Source organism: Mus musculus, chromosome 19 (genome assembly GCF_000001635.26).
Source record: "Mus musculus strain C57BL/6J chromosome 19, GRCm38.p6 C57BL/6J".
NCBI classification, from domain to species: Eukaryota; Metazoa; Chordata; class Mammalia; order Rodentia; family Muridae; genus Mus; species Mus musculus.
Window position 1 is genome coordinate 3,321,410 of NC_000085.6, and position 17,301 is coordinate 3,338,710.

A 17,301-nucleotide genomic window follows, 5' to 3' on the forward strand; every position below is an offset into this window, starting at 1 on the left:
AACAGGCGAGCTTGAGAAAGGTTATTCTAGCCTTGGTGCCAGTTCCTGGTATATTTTCAGCGCTCAGGGAGTTTAGGTTAATGCCCCAAGCTTCCCCATCCCCACCCCGAGGGGCGAGGGGGAGGTTAAGCTCTTTATTAATAGCCACTCCGGGAGCTACAGTCCTTGGGAAAAGGGCTATGGTGAGGGTAGAGGAAGGAAAATGAGGTCCCCACAGGATAAAACCAGGTGCAGGCGGCTCTGGCTCATTATGGTGCCTCCCCAAGGCACGAGGTGTCTGAGAGTTCCTTCTGATGTTGTCTCCGCCCCTGCTCCTGTCCCTCCTGGCCGGCAGGGAGGGCCTGCTGTCAAGGCCGCTGAGCCTCCTGGACAGACAGGGCACAGGGCCAATCCAGAGGGACGCAAAGCAGGACGCCAAGAAAAGAGGAAGTGTCCTTGGGGAGGGGACCGGTTAGGACTGGGGTTCTAGGGAGAGAAGGAAGGGCATTTAAGGTGAGTCCAACAGTCCAGGACTTAAAAGGAGCCTTAAGTAGGGGGCAGCAAGAGGTGACACTAGAGCCATCGAGGCCGATGAGGCCCGGGGGACAGCAGAAAGTGTTTCCAGATAGCACCTCTGCAGTGCCAGCCACATGTCACACTGGTCTCTGCTTCCACGCTCAGGAACAGGTGCTCAGATAAGGATGCTTAAGAAGATGGAAGGCGTTTGGGTGTGTCAGAACAATGAAGGCAAGTGAAAGACCCCGATTCTCTATGAGTCCCTTCACATAAACTAAAAATCTCAAAGTTACACCCAACAATCGCCTGTCCTTTTAAATAATAGAGGTGTAGGGGGAGATGAGATACAGCAACAGTTAACTACAGTTGGGGGCGGGATCAAGGGGAACTTTCATTTTCTCTATGGAACCCTTCCACGGCAAGGCAGAGAAAGATGGAGGCAAACAGGGCTCTTCCATGACCAGGCGTGCTTGACCTCAGAGCTGCGACTCTTCCTTCTTCAGCGCATTTATGGAGAGCTTGCTACACGCAGGGCCTGGAGCTGCAGCCTGGGAGGGCGCCCCATCTGGCGGGTAGAGTGCTTTGCCATGTCTGGCCCGACTTCTCTACACCCTGTTCACAACTCACCCTGCAACCTTCGTTCCCCGTGTGCTGCCAGCGATCCCCCTCCAGAAGCCACTCTGTCCGAGGTTCCAATCACTCCCCTATTGACACCTATTCGTTCTCAGCGTTCAAAGAGTACTTCGATTCCGTTGCTTTTGGGCGCAGAGACTTGAATCCAGGACCTTACACAGGCAAGGAATGCACGGCATTGTGAGCTACCCACACACCCTAATTGTTCCGCAGATGAGGGTTCCCCCGCCCCCTGACGATTTTATCCCAGGGAGACTATGAGTGTGTTGGCCTCTGGCGCCAACCTGCCCCCGGATGTCAAACATCTGTTCTCAAACTTGGAACCTGAGCTTACTTCTTCATTCTCTGATGTTAGACAAGCCGTTCTTCCCAACACCACCCCAAGCGTCCCACTCCCCTTTTTTAAAAAAAAAAATAATCAACCAAACAACCAAACAAACCAAAAGTCTGGAGCAAAATCAGCATAACTCCCGCAGGGTTGCAGAGAAGTTTACGGGCGGATTAGTGTAAACCGCGAGTGTAAGCCAAGTATGGTGCAAAGAGCTGTTTTGGACATGGCTTTAATGAGTTGGTCCCTTTTGTATATGAAGAAACTGAGGCTCTCAGGGTAAGGAATGTTGTCCTAGGTCTGCCGTTGGCAAGCTCGGGACTTAGCCTCAGTTTCCTTACTGACCTCCTCCCCGCAGCCCCGCCCCGTCCAGGCCCCGCCCCGTCCTGCCCGCGCTGCAGCCCAGCTGGGCTCAGCCAATCACCCGCGGCGCGCGTCGGTGAGCCTGGCCTCGCCCGCCCCGGCCCGGACTCCGCTCGCTCATTCCGCCGCCGCCGTCTGCAGACTCGGTAAGACACCGCGAGGGCAGCGCTGCGGCACCGCCCTGGGCTGGGCGCGCGGGTGTCATTCTTAAGAGTGTGGAGGGAGACCCAGACTGTGCCCGTAGGGTACGCGTGAGCCGCGCATTGGAGAAGCAGAGGGCACTCCCTCCCCCGCGCAGTGACGGATCTGGGGGATCCCGGGACGGGAGGAAAGATGCTTGGTCCCCAGACTGGGCAAAATGCCTCCACTCGGGACGCGTGGGACCTCGGCTCGTGGTGTCCCGCCCCACGGTGGATTCACTCACCGCGTGGGTTTGGGGTCTTCATTGCTCTGTGAAAGATGCTTATGATTAGGCGTGACTCCTTGGTCCCTGACCAGTAGGAGTGTCAACTCCCTTTCTGACCCCTGCTCACTCCCCACTCCGCGGGTGGCTTGGGGCCAGTGTGGACGCCGAGCGTTCTCCAGGCTCTTTCCACCCGCTACTCTGCAGGTGGATTGGTTCTCGGGGTCCGTGAGGGTCGGGCTCGGCAGTAGGAAGGATGCTCGCACAGGGGACTTGGCAGGTGGCCGGTGCCCTCTCTTCGTGCGGGTCCCTGCAGTATAGCCTTCGGGACACACCCTTGGCGCAGAGACTTAAGTGTTTTGCACCCCTCACCGCGGTTTTGCCCGGGGTTCAAGGGCAGGTGGGTGTCAGAGACTGCCCAAGGTCGCGCCGGGACCAGAGCCCGGGAGGGTGGGGGCGTCACGTGACCTGGCCTGAGCGAACTTGGCCTGGGACAGCCGGACAGCACGGTCTGGGCAACCAGGCTGTGCGGTAACAGCGGGTACCCTTCGTTTTTCTTCATCTTATTGTGAATCGGGTCTGGTTTTCGTTGATGTCACAGAACACAGATGAACGCTCAAGTTTTTAAGGAGTTAAAAAGTTCCTAGTGTGAACCAGGCTACATACAATCAAGCTCAGTACTCTCAGCTCTGGGCCGACTCTCGTTCCGTGCATTTAAATAGTTGTCCAAAAACAGATTTTAGTCGGAAACTGCTAACTTTGGAAGTTCGCAAATAAAATGAAAGTGAGTTTAGAAGCCTTTCGGAACGCGTATTTAGTTACAGCATTTTGTTGCACAGGCGTCTGGTTTCTGGTCATTCCTGATATTCAAGCGTGTTTATCACTGTCAAAACCACAAGCCAAATGACTAAAACACAGCTTTGGCCTTTTATTTGTGCCAGCAAGCATACATCACCACCACCCCCTTCCTAGTCGGTCGACTCAGGACTCAGTGAGGACCTAAAGCAGAGGACTGTGGTGTGGGGAGGACAGTGCTTGCTCCGGGGCAGTGCAGAGTAGTAGGTAGGTCTGGGCAGCGTCCGCATTCAGAGTCCTGGGCTAGACTGGTTTTGCTGCAGCACCCGGAGCTCTTTTGTCATGTAAATTATTGCTTTTCTTAACTAAAGCCTCGCTAGACTTAACCTTACACTTGAATTTTCTCTTTTATCTATTTATTTACTTTTAAAAAATGAGATAGGATCTCATGTAACACAGGCTGCCCTCCAGCCTGCTCTGTACCCAAGGTTGGTTTTGAACCCCCGATCTCCTTCCTGCACCCACCCATAAGTGCGGTGATTATAGGCGAGCACCACCACGCCCGGCTTTGAACTCCTTAACCGTCTTTGGAATCAAGCTCCGGTTAGGTTTTGTATCAAAAGTGGCCGAAGCGGCTTCCTGCACAAGACAAAACCTTTCGAGTTTGAGCTAGAAAGCCACCTGACTGCAGATGAGGGGTGGAACGCCTCCCTTCCGCCGCCGCTGCGCTTGGCCCTGACCCAGTGGTCACGAAACCGGCAGGCCTGATTCTCTCGGGAGTTTGGGGCGCTGGCCGGGGTTTAGCCAACCCTGATTCCTCTTGCCCATTTTGCCCATTCATAAAAGCGCTGCAATTTTTACTTTATTTTCCCCTTGGGTTTCGCAGCGAAACCCTTCGAGGCACGGTGCCGGCTGGCTGTTTTGTTGTATGCGACAGCTGTCCTCGGACAAAGCGGATCGGTGACTCCGGGATGGCAGCGGCGACGCGTCGCTCCGGAAGGCCTGCGTGGGCTCGGCCGGTGGAACAGGATCCGAGCGCCCCGGACGCGCCAGCACGGGGGCGGGGCACCCGTAACCTTTCCCCTACTTTTCTCAGCCGTCACGTGACCCGGCTGGGTAGGGGAAGGGGCGGGGCGGGAAGCCGCTGTTGTTAGTGCCCTTCCCTTCCCCAGCGCCTTGAACTTGCAGTCTGGATCTGCAGGCGGCTAGAGCCACGCGACTTTCCTGTACTTTGACCGTTTGAAGGTTTTTTTTTTTTTTTGGTTAGAAAATATGTTTAGTCACTCTTCAGTCACTCTTCATAGATATTTACCGGTAGGCCCGAGTCTTAAAGCTGGTGGAAGTCTGCATTTGAACTAGTTTAGAATAAAATGGTAGTCCAAGGTGGATAATTTTAAAGTGTGTTTAGCAGACTGGACAGTCCCCTGAAGGAGGGAGAGTCGCTCGAATCTGGGAGTTAAGGGACAGCCTGGGAATAGGCAAAGATCCATCCTCAGCTCGGGAAAGAAGAAAAAGGGAGGTGGGGTTTTAAGCCGGTGGCGGTGGCGCGCCTAGTAGGCTTAAAAAGGATTACTGCACACTTGAATTAATGCCAATTTAAGCTCTTAGTGCAAGAATTTTTGTTGTTTGGAAAATAAGCCTGCTGCCAAGCCTGACTACCCTAACTCGAAGGGTGAAAATGATCCCGACTTCTGCACACCGTGCTATAGTGTGCACTCAACCGCCACCATAAATAAATAAGATACATGGTTTTGTTTTAAGTAAAAAGCAATACAAGCATATTGTGCAAAATTAGAAAGGCAAAAATGGGGTGCGATGCAGTCACCTACTTACTCAGTAGTTACTGCAAAGGCCACCACTGTGAGCAGTTCATTCAGGACTGTGATGGTGTGTACCTGTACCATCTAGCTCTTCGGAGGTGGACAGAGGAGAGCCGGACTTAAGGCCAGCTACCACCATCCGTGAGTTGGAGTCCTGTGTGGGATACACAAGAACTTGTCTCTAAACCAAACCTAGACTGCAAAGTTTGTTTATTTTTTTAATCTCTTACCTAACACAAGGAGTGAGTTCTCCTTGTTGATTTCAAATATCTGTTGCCTTTTGTACTCTTCACCTTGAACCCCGTGCAAATATTGAGGCGGACATTGGGTCCCCACAGGCCCTGGGCTAAGGCCAGCTTTGCTCTGTTGAGGTAACGTGGCAGCCTGGTTCTGAGAAGTGCCCACCCTTTGCCCTTTTTGTGCGAGTTGTTCTGACCTTCAGGAATGTTTTTCGGAAGTTAATAGCAGCAGGCACACTGCCCGTTTCGCGCCCCGACACCTGGGTAACTGCCACTTTAGAAGGTTGGGAAATAGGATGGCTACTGACCTTGCCTCTGAGGAGTGTTGCACACCGACCATTTAGGTAGAAATGTAAGAGAAGCTTGGTGTGGTACAAAACACTTATAATCCTAGGGTTTGGGGGATGGTGCTGAGGCAGGATTCCGTGACTCCATAGTGAGACCTTGACTCAAAAAACAAAATTAACCAAACCAAACCCAGCAAAGACCGGATTAGGCTGGGTTGTCCATGCCTATAATCCCAGTCCTTAGTAGGTGGAGACAAAATTAGTAGTTCAAGATCAGCATCAGTGATGTACCTGGTTTAGGGCTAGCATGGACTACATAAGACCTGTCTCAAAAACAAGACAAAATACTGTATGCACTGGTATTAATGCACTGGTGATATATATTGGAGTTATGCACTGGTGCTGTGCACTGGTGTGAATGCACTGGTGCTGTGCACTGGTGCTGTGCACTGGTGTGAATGCACTGGTGCTGTGCACTGGTGTGAATGCACTGGTGCGAATGCACTGGTGCTGTGCACTGGAGTTGTGCACTGGTGTGAATGCACTGGTGCTGTGCACTGGTGCTGTGCACTGGTGTGAATGCACTGGTGCTGTGCACTGGAGTTGTGCACTGGTGTGAATGCACTGGTGCTGTGCACTGGTGCTGTGCACTGGTGTAAATGCACTGGTGCTGTGCACTGGTGTGAATGCACTGGTGTGAATGCACTGGTGCTGTGCACTGGTGCTGTGCACTGGTGTAAATGTACTGGTGCTGTGCACTGGTGCTGTGCACTGGTGTAAATGCACTGGTGCTGTGCACTGGTGCTGTGCACTGGTGTGAATGCACTGGTGCTGTGCACTGGTGTGAATGCACTGGTGTGAATGCACTGGTGCTGTGCACTGGTGCTGTGCACTGGTGTGAATGCACTGGTGTGAATGCACTGGTGCTGTGCACTGGTGTGAATGCACTGGTGCTGTGCACTGGTGCTGTGCACTGGTGTGAATGCACTGGTGCTGTGCACTGGTGTGAATGCACTGGTGTGAATGCACTGGTGCTGTGCACTGGTGCTGTGCACTGGTGTGAATGCACTGGTGTGAATGCACTGGTGCTGTGCACTGGTGTGAATGCACTGGTGCTGTGCACTGGAGTTGTGCACTGGCTGTGGCACTTAGGAAAACAAAGGTCATCTATACTCTTTCTGTCTCCTCCTCCTCCATGTGTGGTCCAAGGAGCTGAGTCTCACTTCTGTTTCTTAAGTCCCACTAGAATTTGTCTTCCTCAGTCTCCCTGACCCTATGCAGGCCTGCAAATCATTGCTGAAGGAAGGACAGGTTTGGGGCGCCCTTTCTCCGCTGGACTGAACCAGCCTACTGATATTAAGGGGGTGAGGGCCTTTTGGAAGTTTCACTGGCTACACCCCTAGAAATTAATGCCCGAGAGGGAGGGCTTAGAGGAAGTGGTTGGGCCCCTAGCTCAGTGTGCTTCCATGGTACGTGGCTCTGGGATGACTTGCCTGACATCTCTGTCCCCATCCAGGCCACATGCTCTCTGCAGTGACCACGTCCACACCCACCTCTCTTCTTTTAGGGTTTCCTTGGCTTTGGGTAAAGCCATGAAAAGAGAATTCAACAAGCCTCGTTATCATGGCCTGAAGGGATATTCGTATGTCTACAGGACAGGGACACTGAGTAACTCCCCACAACCCTATCCCCCTTGTAGTCCTGGCTAGCCTGAAACTCACTATGTAGACCAGGATGACTTTGAACTTGTGATCCTCTTGCTCCACTTCAGATAAAAACTTGGCCCTTTATGAAACTGGCTGGTTTATTAACATACTCACCCCTAGCTTCCAGCAGCTGCTCCTGGAAATGCTACAAGGAAGGTCCAGCCCCGGAGCCCATTGCGTCCTGCGGGCCTGTGAAGGTATTCTGAAAAGATATGAATGAGCTGCCCATGTTAGTCAGTTAGAAGATAGGCTGAGGTACCATATGCTCGCCCTGAAGCATTGAGCTGGGTGGGCCTTGGGGGATAGAGCCAGGACAGACACCCACTTTCTTGAAGGACAGGTGTTGACTGCTCAGGCTCCTGGTGGGATAACAGAGTGTGGCCTTGTATTAAAGAACACGTTCTGTGTTTGCACACTCTAGTATCCTTCGATTGATGGGAGCTGAGGCAGTCTGTTCTGCCCTGTGCTGATAAAGCATAGGAGAGAGGCTGATGTTTGTCAGTGAGCTGCAGATCTGGAAGTGAACCCAGATCTGTGTTGTAGCCACTCTCTCACCTGCTGTCATAGAGCAGGGCTCTTAGTGGCAGCCATCACCTCTATATATGCAGACTTAGACTGATATCGAAGTGCGGGCATGTCTGGGTGTTCATTTCCTTCTCTGTCAAATGGCAGCTCTGATACCTGCTCTCCTGTGTCCCTTGAGTCCCAGGAGACTCCATTAAGGAGTGAGACCTCAGTCTTAGCATTCAGGTGACAAAGATAGGCTGATCTCTAGGTTTGAGGCTGGCTTTGTCTTCCCGCAGTATGACCTATGCAAAATCGTGAACTTTATATAAAAAAAGGATTTATTTTATTCATCTTTTTTGTTTTTTGTTTTTTGTTCTTTGTTTTGTTTTAGGATCGCTATGTATATAGCCTTTACTAGCCTGGAACTTGCTACATAGACCAGGCTAGTCTTGAACTCACAGATATCTACCTGTCTCTCGCTCCAGAGTGCTGGGATTAAAGTGTACCACCACACACAGTGCTTTTTACATTTTTAACTTTTTTATTTACGAGTATGCTATGCATCTCCGTGTGCGCACCTCCGATGGCTGGGGGCATCAGCTCCCCAGGGGCTGGAGACAGGCAGTTATAAGCTGCAGAGGCACTAGGAGCTGTGCTCACTCCTCTGAAGAGCCTCAGGCACTCTTAGCCTCCCTCTAGCCTGGTCCCTGATGCCTGAAAACACCACACATCCCATGGAAAGTGAATTTAGAAGGTTGACTTTGGATCTTCTCCTGGGGCTAATGAGGTGAAGTGCCATCTTCCATGTGAGTCTGGGTGACTTCAGCATGACCCACAACTGTGAGGAGGACCAGAAGCCCTTCACAGGACATTATGTTGTTAAGGTGTGAAGGTGTGACAGACAAGCAGTAGATTGAATGGACTCCGTGCTTTTTCCTTTTTTTTTTCCCACTGCATGGAGACTGGCTATGAGGATTATTGACGAACTTGTGCAAGCAGCAGACATTCTTAAGCCCTAAGCCATGTCTCCAGCCCCACCTAACAGCATTTTCTACCTGGAGGTGGCCTGTGGCATGTGACCCCTGCCCCACACATCAAAACATTTGTAGATACAGGTTCTAGACGCCAGTGTCAGGACTGCACCCGGGCGGGTTTTCTGGTGGTCAGATCTCAGGTTGCTGAGGTGACAAACATAGACAGGATGTTTAGAACAGTCCCTGAGGATTTGGGAACGTGTATAGGGACAGTGGTATGAGGAGAAGTTCAGTTTTCTTGAGCTAACAGATTCATGCCACTTCCTGGCAGTCAAGAGTTCAGGCTGGCATCCTGTTCTGGCAAGATTGGACCCATGTGCTGTTTCAGAATGGATGGGGTAGACTGTTAGCCTTGTTAAAGTGTATTTCACGTCTTATTACAAATTTTTACATGTTTTGTTGTTGTTGTTGTTGTTGTTTTGGTATTGTGAGGCAGAGGTGTGTGTGTGTGTGTGACCTGTGGGGAGGTCAGAGGACAGTTTGTGGGACTTGGTTCTCTTCCTCTCCTGTGCGGGTCTCTTGAAGATTGAACTCAGTTGACTTGGCAGCAAGAGCCTTCTCCTGCTGAATCATGTTGCTGGTCCTCTTTGTTACTTTGTTTTGCAGTTTTTGAGACAGAGTCTTAGATATGCTTGGTGAGCTTGAACTCACTATGTAGTTGAGGACAATCTGATCCTCCTGCCTCCCCCTCTTGAGTACTGGGATTACAGGTCTGTGCCACCAAGCCTGCTTTAGTGGTGTTAGAGATGCAGGGTCATTCGGACTTACCCCATGCTAGACAAGCACTCTGTCAACTAAGCCATGTCCCCAGTCGTGGCTACTTCCCTTAGAAGTGTGTCCTCTGCTGGCTTCCCCATGTGTCACATTTCTCTGATTGCCATTTCTTAATGATGTGCTGCAGTCGCCTAAATTGGATTTTGCTTTACTTTGAACTTTTCTTTACTAAGTAGCTCTAGCTGGCTTAGAACTGGAGATGTAGACCAGGCTGGCCCCAAATGTACAGCAGTCCCTCTGCCTGCTCGGATTACGGGCAAGCTCCACCACACCCGGCTTTTATTTCATTATTATTGTTATCATTTTAAATGGAGGCAGGGTCTCTGTAGCCTCAGCTGGCTTTATGGCCACAGAGCCTTTGCATTCCTGATTCTGTTGTCTTCAGCTCCCAAGTGCTGGAGCTGGAACGATTCGGCATCCTGTCTAGCATGGGTTTTTACAGTGTGTGGTAGGCGGGACTTCTCTTGTTATTTTGGGGGAATGTAGACTGAATTGAAAATAGATTAAAAAAAAAAAAGAAAATAGATGGAAATCTTACTTTTACCATCCAAAAACTAACCCTGCTTAGCTTCTTTTAAAAATCAGACCATTTAAAATGGTATGGCCAGGGCTGGAGAGATGGCTCAGCGGTTAAGAGCCGACTGCTCTTCCAAAGGTCCTGAGTTCAATTCCTAGCAACCACATGGTGGCTCACAACCACCTGTAATGGGATCCAATGCCCTCTTCTGGTGTGTCTGAAGACAGCAAACTATGTACTCACATATGTAAAATAAATAAATAAATCTTTTTTAAAAAATTAATAATAAAATAGAATGATATGGCCATAGACCAGAATTTGTTTTCTAACCTGATCTGAACTATTGTGTTCAGCCAAACAGCACAAATGGCTTATGGTGATATGCCATGATGTGGGAAAGTCACCTAGGGCTAAATTACATAATGCAAATGAAGACTGTTCAGGCATGAATTCCAAATTTAACCTTTCAGGGTGAGTTCCTGTGACCTCTCCACCTATACAGTAAGTTAACAACAACAAATTGAAATCTGGTAGCCAATGTGACAGTTTCCAAGGTGGAGTCTTTCAAGCAGGGTCTAGTGTCTTGGTCTGGATTCGTTCTTAGATTGGATTAATTCTCATAGGTACAGTGCCTTGGGCCTGCTTTCTCTCCTCCACACTCTTCCACTCTTGCCCACGCTCCAACCCCTCCAGTGCCTTCTCCCATCCCAGGACATAGCATAAGGCTCTCACCGAGAAGGAGTGATCCTGAACTCTCCAGTCTCTGGAGCTATGAGACCCATAACTCTCTTTATAAAGTACCCACCCTTGGCAACTCTGTTACAGCAACTGTAAATCTACTAAGACATTCCTTCACCTTCCTCATACCCCAAGCCAGCCCACAGAAGGCACAAGGTGCAAAGGTCTCATTTCTATTTGGGTATAGCAGTTGTACTCAGATTTTTAAGTCTCTTTTTTATTTTTGATGTGTGCGCATTTCACATGTGTATGTAGCCCAGAGGCCACAGGCAGTGTCATCTGCAGTTACTCTTCGGCTTTCTTTTTTTTTTCTTTGAAAGGAAGGTTACCCCTACCAAGTCTTTCTTGTTTATTTTAGATTTGAAGTGATTTACAGAACTTAGATATAAGGCTTTGAAACCTTTCTTTCATCCTAGAGAAGCTCACATGTATTTGTCTTTTTAAAAATATTTTTATTAGGTATTTTCCTCATTTACATTTCCAATGCTATCCCAAAAGTCCCCCATACCCTCCCCCCCCCACTCCCCTCCCCACCCACTCCCCCTTTTTGGCCCTGGCATTCCCCTGTACTGTGGCATATAAAGTTTGCAAGTCCAATGGGCCTCTCTTTCCAGTGATGGCTGACTAGGCCATCTTTTGATACATATGCAGCTAGAGACATGAGCTCTGGGGTACTGGTTAGTTCATAATGTTGTTCCACCTATAGGGTTGCAGATCACTTTAGCTCCTTGGGTACTTTGTCTAGCTCCTCCATTGGGGGTCCTGTGATCCATCCAATAGTATTTTTTTTTCTTTGAAACAGGAGTGTGTGTGTGTGTGTGTGTGTGTGTGTGTGTGTAATGGCCTTGGCTAACGTGGACTTATTTATTGACCAGGCTGGCCTCGAACTCACAGAGCTCCACCTGCCTCTGGCTCTTGAGTGGTATGCTCGACCATGCCCAGCCTCTCTAAGTTACAGCCATTTCTGTTTAGCGGAGCAGAGCGCTCCCAGAAGTTAGATCCCAGCAGCAGCATCTGTCCAGGGGCAAGGCCCAGGGTTCATCAGCCTGGTGCTGTTCCTTGTGAGGGATGCCTGCCATGTTCCTGGATGTCCTGCCTAGAATTCTGTTAAGGTGCCACTTCCTGTGGGTAACCCTTTCTCTCAGGATTTCCAGAGGTTGTTTACTGCTAGTCAAGATGGACAGCTGGTGAGGGATTAGAGCTGCAGGCAGAGCCTGTGTCTGCCTGGCAATGAATGATGTGATTCTGGTGGGCACCTAGGTCACACTGATAAGAGTCATTAGCCTTGGTCCGAGTTTGTAGTAATCAAGTTTTCCTGTTGGCTACCATCTATCATTTTGGCTACAGCAGTGACGTAAGCTGGTGTGTGTTGCAACTGCAGGAATCTTTTGCTAGCCTTTGCTGTCACAGCTGCTACTGCACTTTGGAAGGTAAGGACATGCCCACTGGAGCTGAGCCTGGACCTGATTCCTGCTTTACAGTTGGCTAGCTATGACCTTACGCAAGCGTTTGACATCTGAGTCTTGTTTTCCTCGTCAGTGAATGGGGACAACCGGGGATTCATTAATTAGAGTTGTAGTTAGAATTTAACAAGCTGATGGATGAGAAACAAATTAATAATAATAATAAAACCGGCAGGTGGCCCATGCCCTTAATTCCACTTGGTAAGCAGAAGGTGGAATCTGTGAGTCTCAGGCCAGGCAGGGCCTCCCTCATAGACCCTGTCAGAAGAAGAAGAGAAAAGGCTTGGGATGAGGATACGGTTCGGTGAGTTATGTGCTTGCCGTGCAAGCATGAGGAGCTGAGTACGGATCCCAGGGCCCACATAAGAAGCCGGGAGCAGTGGTGCATATCTGTAATGCTAACCCTGGGATTAGAGACAGAGACCGGAGGAACCCTGGGGCTCGCTGGTTAGCCAGCCTCCCCACATCGGCGGTCTCTGGGCTCCGAGGGAGACCCTTTCTCAAACAATAAGGTAAAGAGTGATGGACACCGATTTGGACACAGGCATTCATGCACAAAATAGGGAGGGCATTGTTTGGTTTGTGCCAAGCAGTTATTAGGCAAACCCCACACCTTCTTGGCCATGAAAACAAGCCTGCTAACCATCCATGCTAGTATACGGTGAGTCACCTGCTTGCCTGTTGTCTTGTCTACCGACCTATCTGGCTCCCCATCTGTGGGCTGCAGGGCTGTGTTGCAATACTCCCTGGGGCCCAGAATCCATTTGCATAATTCAGTTACTCAGAAGCCTGTCATCCCTGGGTAGGTCTTATTGTTTGATTTATATGGTGGACACGGTTTTCTCATTGCAGTTTCTCTGGCATGTGCCAGTTTCTGGCGGTGTGCTGGGCCTCTCCTGAACTTCGCCCTCCTTTCCTAGCTGACTGCCTCTCAACTCTGCAGCCCTGGGGAGCTACAGGAAGAGCAGAGAGGCTGAGAGGGCCTGGTCGTGGGGTGGCAGCTTGGTGGCATGGCCATCGTTAGGGCTCATGGGCTGACCTCAGAGGTGAAATGGTTTTGATGCAGGCGGCTTGACTGTGGAGAAAGCAAGCCCAGTAGATAAGTCCATCAGCCAAGCTCAGAGGACTGGCGCTTGACACCAAGCCATGTTATTAAAATGAAGACAGTCTCAAGTCAGCAAGAAGCCTCAGCAGATAAAGTGCTTGCTGCGCAAGCTTTGTGACCTGAGACAACTCCCTGATCCCACATACATGTAGAAGATAAGAGACTCCACAGAGCTGTCCACTGCCTCTGCACATGCTCAGTAGCGTGTGTCCCCACCCCACCCCACCCCCTCCATGCACAAACACTAGAACAATACTAAAGACAAATTAAAAAAATGAAGACAGTTGTGGCAGAGGTAATTGTGCTGCAGCCTGCAGGGTTCTCATGATTTGATCAAGAGCATTAAGCTTTGGGGTCTTTGAAAAGCTTTCAGCTTATTGGGGGGGGGGTGATTAGACACGGCTTGGAAAGGGGGAATCCTTTGCCAGAGAGCAGAGGTGAGTGCTTGAGTGCCATCTTGTGCATCTCTGTGCTTTGGGAATGTGAAGTCAGTAGCTGTCCAAAACCGGGTCCTGAGGGGGCTAACTGTGATGAAGGTAAGAACAGGTATGACCCAGTAGGGGCTAAGGAAATGGAACAGACAGTGAAGTGCTTGCCTTGCAAGCGTGGGGACCCAAGAAAGGTCAGGTGTGGCAGTGCACAGTTGCAACCCCAGCTCAGGAGAGGTGAATTCAGGAGAACCTCTGGGGCTCACCACCAGCCAAACCAGCCTCGCTGAATTAGCCAGGGAGAGAAGCTTGGCCCTTCAGGAACAACACCCAGGATTGATCTCAGGTACACACACACACACACACACACACACACACACACACACACCAAGAGCATAGTGCAGGCAGAGATACAACATAGCAAGCAGGTGCCAGTTAAGCACCAGACCTAATATGTGTCCTTAGTTTTTGGTGGAGGTCTCTTGTTCTGCATTGCAGTGAGGGGCTTAGGAGACTAAAGTAGCCCTCTTTGGGAGTTCCTCCTTGGCAAGTGAGGTTCGAGGCTGGTATGTAGGCAGGGTTGGGCCTGGAAGCATGGGGACACCTGCGACAAGGAAGTTGGCAGGTAGGATTTGGGAGTGAGCAGTCACCCACCACACTAACACTGCCACTTGGGGCAGAGCAAGAGCACAGGTCTCCACGGGAGCATCTTTGTGTTCTCTCTGACACCAGAAACCAAGCCTAGTCATACACCTAACGGAGGTTTTAACTCTAGGCTTTGTGGGTGTATTCCTGTCCGTGTCTAACTCTAGGCCTTGTGGGTGCATCCCTGGCCATGTCCTCCTGGGACCTGGGCTAGGGTAGAGGTTTCTGTCACAGAAACCACCTGCAGTTTTGCCCTGAGCCATTGTGAGGACACAGGGCAAGACACTGTGTTGTGTTAGGAACAATCCCAGAGGGGCCTTTCCTGTGTACCTGGCCAGACTTGCTTCTGGGTTGAAGCTGTCCGTGTGTTTACCCTACAGGGTGTGTCCCATGTAACCCTTTTCCTCTGGTTTTGATTTCTAATCCAAAGGCTAAAGCTAGGTGTGGTGGTTATATATACTGTAATCCCAATATGAGGGCAGCCACAAGGTCAAGGCCAGTCTGGTGTAGACACTGAGTTGTCCTTGCTGAGCAGCTTGGGAGGGACAGTGAGTGGCAGAGGGCAGGTCAAAGCCCTTCTCTCTGTGCCCATGTGTCTCCATCATGCTTCTGTCCAGTGTGTGCTCTTGTGGCCCTCTTTGAACTTGGGTCCCAGGTGCATGCCCTACAGGTATAGTCCCTGTGGTCCTGGTGCTGTGATGGCTCAGCCCCTGGGGGAATATACAAAGCAGAGCTTCATGGGGCACTTGGGACATCTTGTGAGCAGTAATAGAGGTCGGGGAGTTGGGGGGGGGCACTGAAAAGCCGAGTCTATACCCAGGCAAAGAAGGGTGCAGGTTGAGGAGGTGCTGGTGGGCTAACACACCTCCTTCCTCTGTGGGTTCTGTGCCTGGGTGAGTGAAGCAGAGGCAGGGAGATTATTTTGGGTAACTGATGGTTCCTGTGTGCCCCACTGAGGCAGGCCAAGTAGGGGAGAGGTCAGGTCGAGAGGGTGCAGCTTGAGAGATGGGCTGATGTCCAGTCTCTGTAGTTTGGGTCTTGGAAGGTGGGTTTGTAACATCTGATCACATGCACAGGTTGTAGAGGTCTGGTTAGGGACAGGGGCCCTGGCTAGCTCCTAGGGTAAAGAGAGCCAAAGAAGCTCCTATTAGTGCAGACAGAGATCGGGGCTGGAGGTCTAGCAGACAATGTGGTGGGCCTGGCCTGTGTAATCGAGGACTGGTTGTGGGAAGGCAGTGCTTTAGTGCCCCCTGCATGGAGCCACCATGGAGGTCTGCCGGGCCCTCCCTGCAACAGCCTTTGGAAGGGAGGAAGCAGCTGCCCAATGTCAGTGGTCTGTATCCAGGCACAGCTGGCTTGCCAGACAGAATGGCTGGGACAGTTGGCCCCGAGGGCCTTTCTTCCAGGACGTCAGGTTCCCAGCTTGGTAGACACAAGAATGCAGCCTTGTGCCCAGGCTGGGCAGGGTGTGATGGCAGGAAGGGAGAGTGGGAAGGGAGAGTGGGAGTCAGAGCAGTCAGGGCTCTTACTCTCCGGCCTCAGGTGCCAGCTGGGGAATGGATTGGCTTTCTATTGGCAAGGGCACACCAAAGAAGAATGGGGGATACGGCAAGATTTGTGGACCACATGCACATACATGCTTGCATGTACAAATGTGTACACTCACACAGGTAGCCCATGGCTGCTCAGAAGCCCAGGGTTCCAGGGAAGAGGTGTCTGAAATGTCTGCGTGTGTGTATCATGTGCATTGCAGTGGCCTTGGAGCCTAGAAGAAGACATTGGGCCCTCTGGAGTTGGAGTTCAGGCAGCTATTGAGCCTCATAGTGTTGGTGCTGGGAACTGAACTTGGGTCCTCTGCATGAACAGAGTGTGTTTTTAACTACCTAGCCACCTCTCCAGCCCGAGGTGTTCTTATTTATTTATTTTTACTTTTTATTGATTCTTTGTGAGTTTCACACTGTGCACCCCAGTCCCACTCATCTTCCTGTCCCCTCAGGTCAGCCCTTGTAACCCCAAAATAACACACACACAATAGAAAAAACATCTCATCACATAAGCTGTAGTGTGTTAGTGTGTCCCACAGTATATCCGTCTGTCCACACATATTCCCTTGCAACAAGGAGTCATTGGAAGTGTCTGGCTTCTGTGACACCATCAATACTGGGTCCTCACTGGGTCTCCTCCAGGTTATGCTGTTGTTACCCTGTGTCGTGGAGGTTCTGCACCTTTGGATCAGTAGTACCAGCTTTTCCATGCATCCCAGCGATTGACAGATGATACAGATTTTGGGGTGGGCCAATTCAGTGCCCTGGGTCTGGGCCTGGGCAGTAGCTGAGCTGATGGTCAGCACACTGGCTCTTCCTCACCAGCACCACTAGGGCAAGTTCTCCAGCATTGTTTCAGCTAAGCCATCCAATGCCACCATCAGCAGGAGGCAGAGCTATGCCCTCAGGCTGGTTCACCCACACCCATGCCTTCAGAGCCAGCTCCACTGTGCTGCCCAGTCAAGGTGCAGGGCCCACTTTCCCCAGGGCTGCAACCAGTAAGGGGGCAGGGCCAGTTCTCCCGCTCTCACACTCTTGGAGCTGGCTCCCCCTTGCCTTTGCCATCAGAGCCAGCTCCACTGAGTTGCCCAGGCAAGGTGCAGGGCCCACTCTTCCGAGTGCTATAGCCAGTGAGGGTGCAGAGCTAGGTCTCCCACTCTCATCCCTAGGGACCAACTAACTACCCTAACTGCTGAGATGGTAAGGGAAGGAGGGAAGGCATCACCCCCGCATCCTTGCCATCTCCCAGCAGACAAGTGGCAGAGCCTGCCTCCCCCCCTTGCTCTTGTCCTCAGGGTTGGAGCACCCACACACTCTTGACCAGGGCCAGCCCTTCTGTGTTGTCCAGGTGAGGGGCAGGACCAGCTCATCTGCTCTCACAGCCCTGTGGTCAGCTCTCCCAACTGCCACAGGTGGCAAGAGAGGAGGGAAGTGCATCACGGCCAAAACCACATCACCTCCTGGCAACGTGGGGCCA

At 51.1% G+C, this 17,301-nt stretch overlaps 1 protein-coding gene across 5 annotated transcripts in view; it reads left to right on the forward strand.

Moving 5' to 3' along the window:
- Nucleotides 1-916: 916 nt before the first annotated feature.
- Nucleotides 917-17,301, forward strand: part of Cpt1a (carnitine palmitoyltransferase 1a, liver) — a 63,410-nt gene continuing 47,025 nt past the window's right edge. Inside the window, exon 1 of one of the 5 annotated variants that reach the window (XM_011248602.3) lies at nt 917-1,067. In XM_011248602.3, the coding sequence (XP_011246904.1) occupies nt 1,006-1,067 (62 nt within the window). In that variant the 5' untranslated portion in view covers nt 917-1,005. Of the gene's footprint in view, nt 1,068-1,891; nt 1,966-3,261; nt 3,285-3,908; nt 4,332-12,384; nt 12,407-17,301 lie in introns of those variants that run through there. The other 4 variants (NM_013495.2, XM_006531654.3, XM_006531655.3 and 1 more) reach the window with 4 other exon arrangements.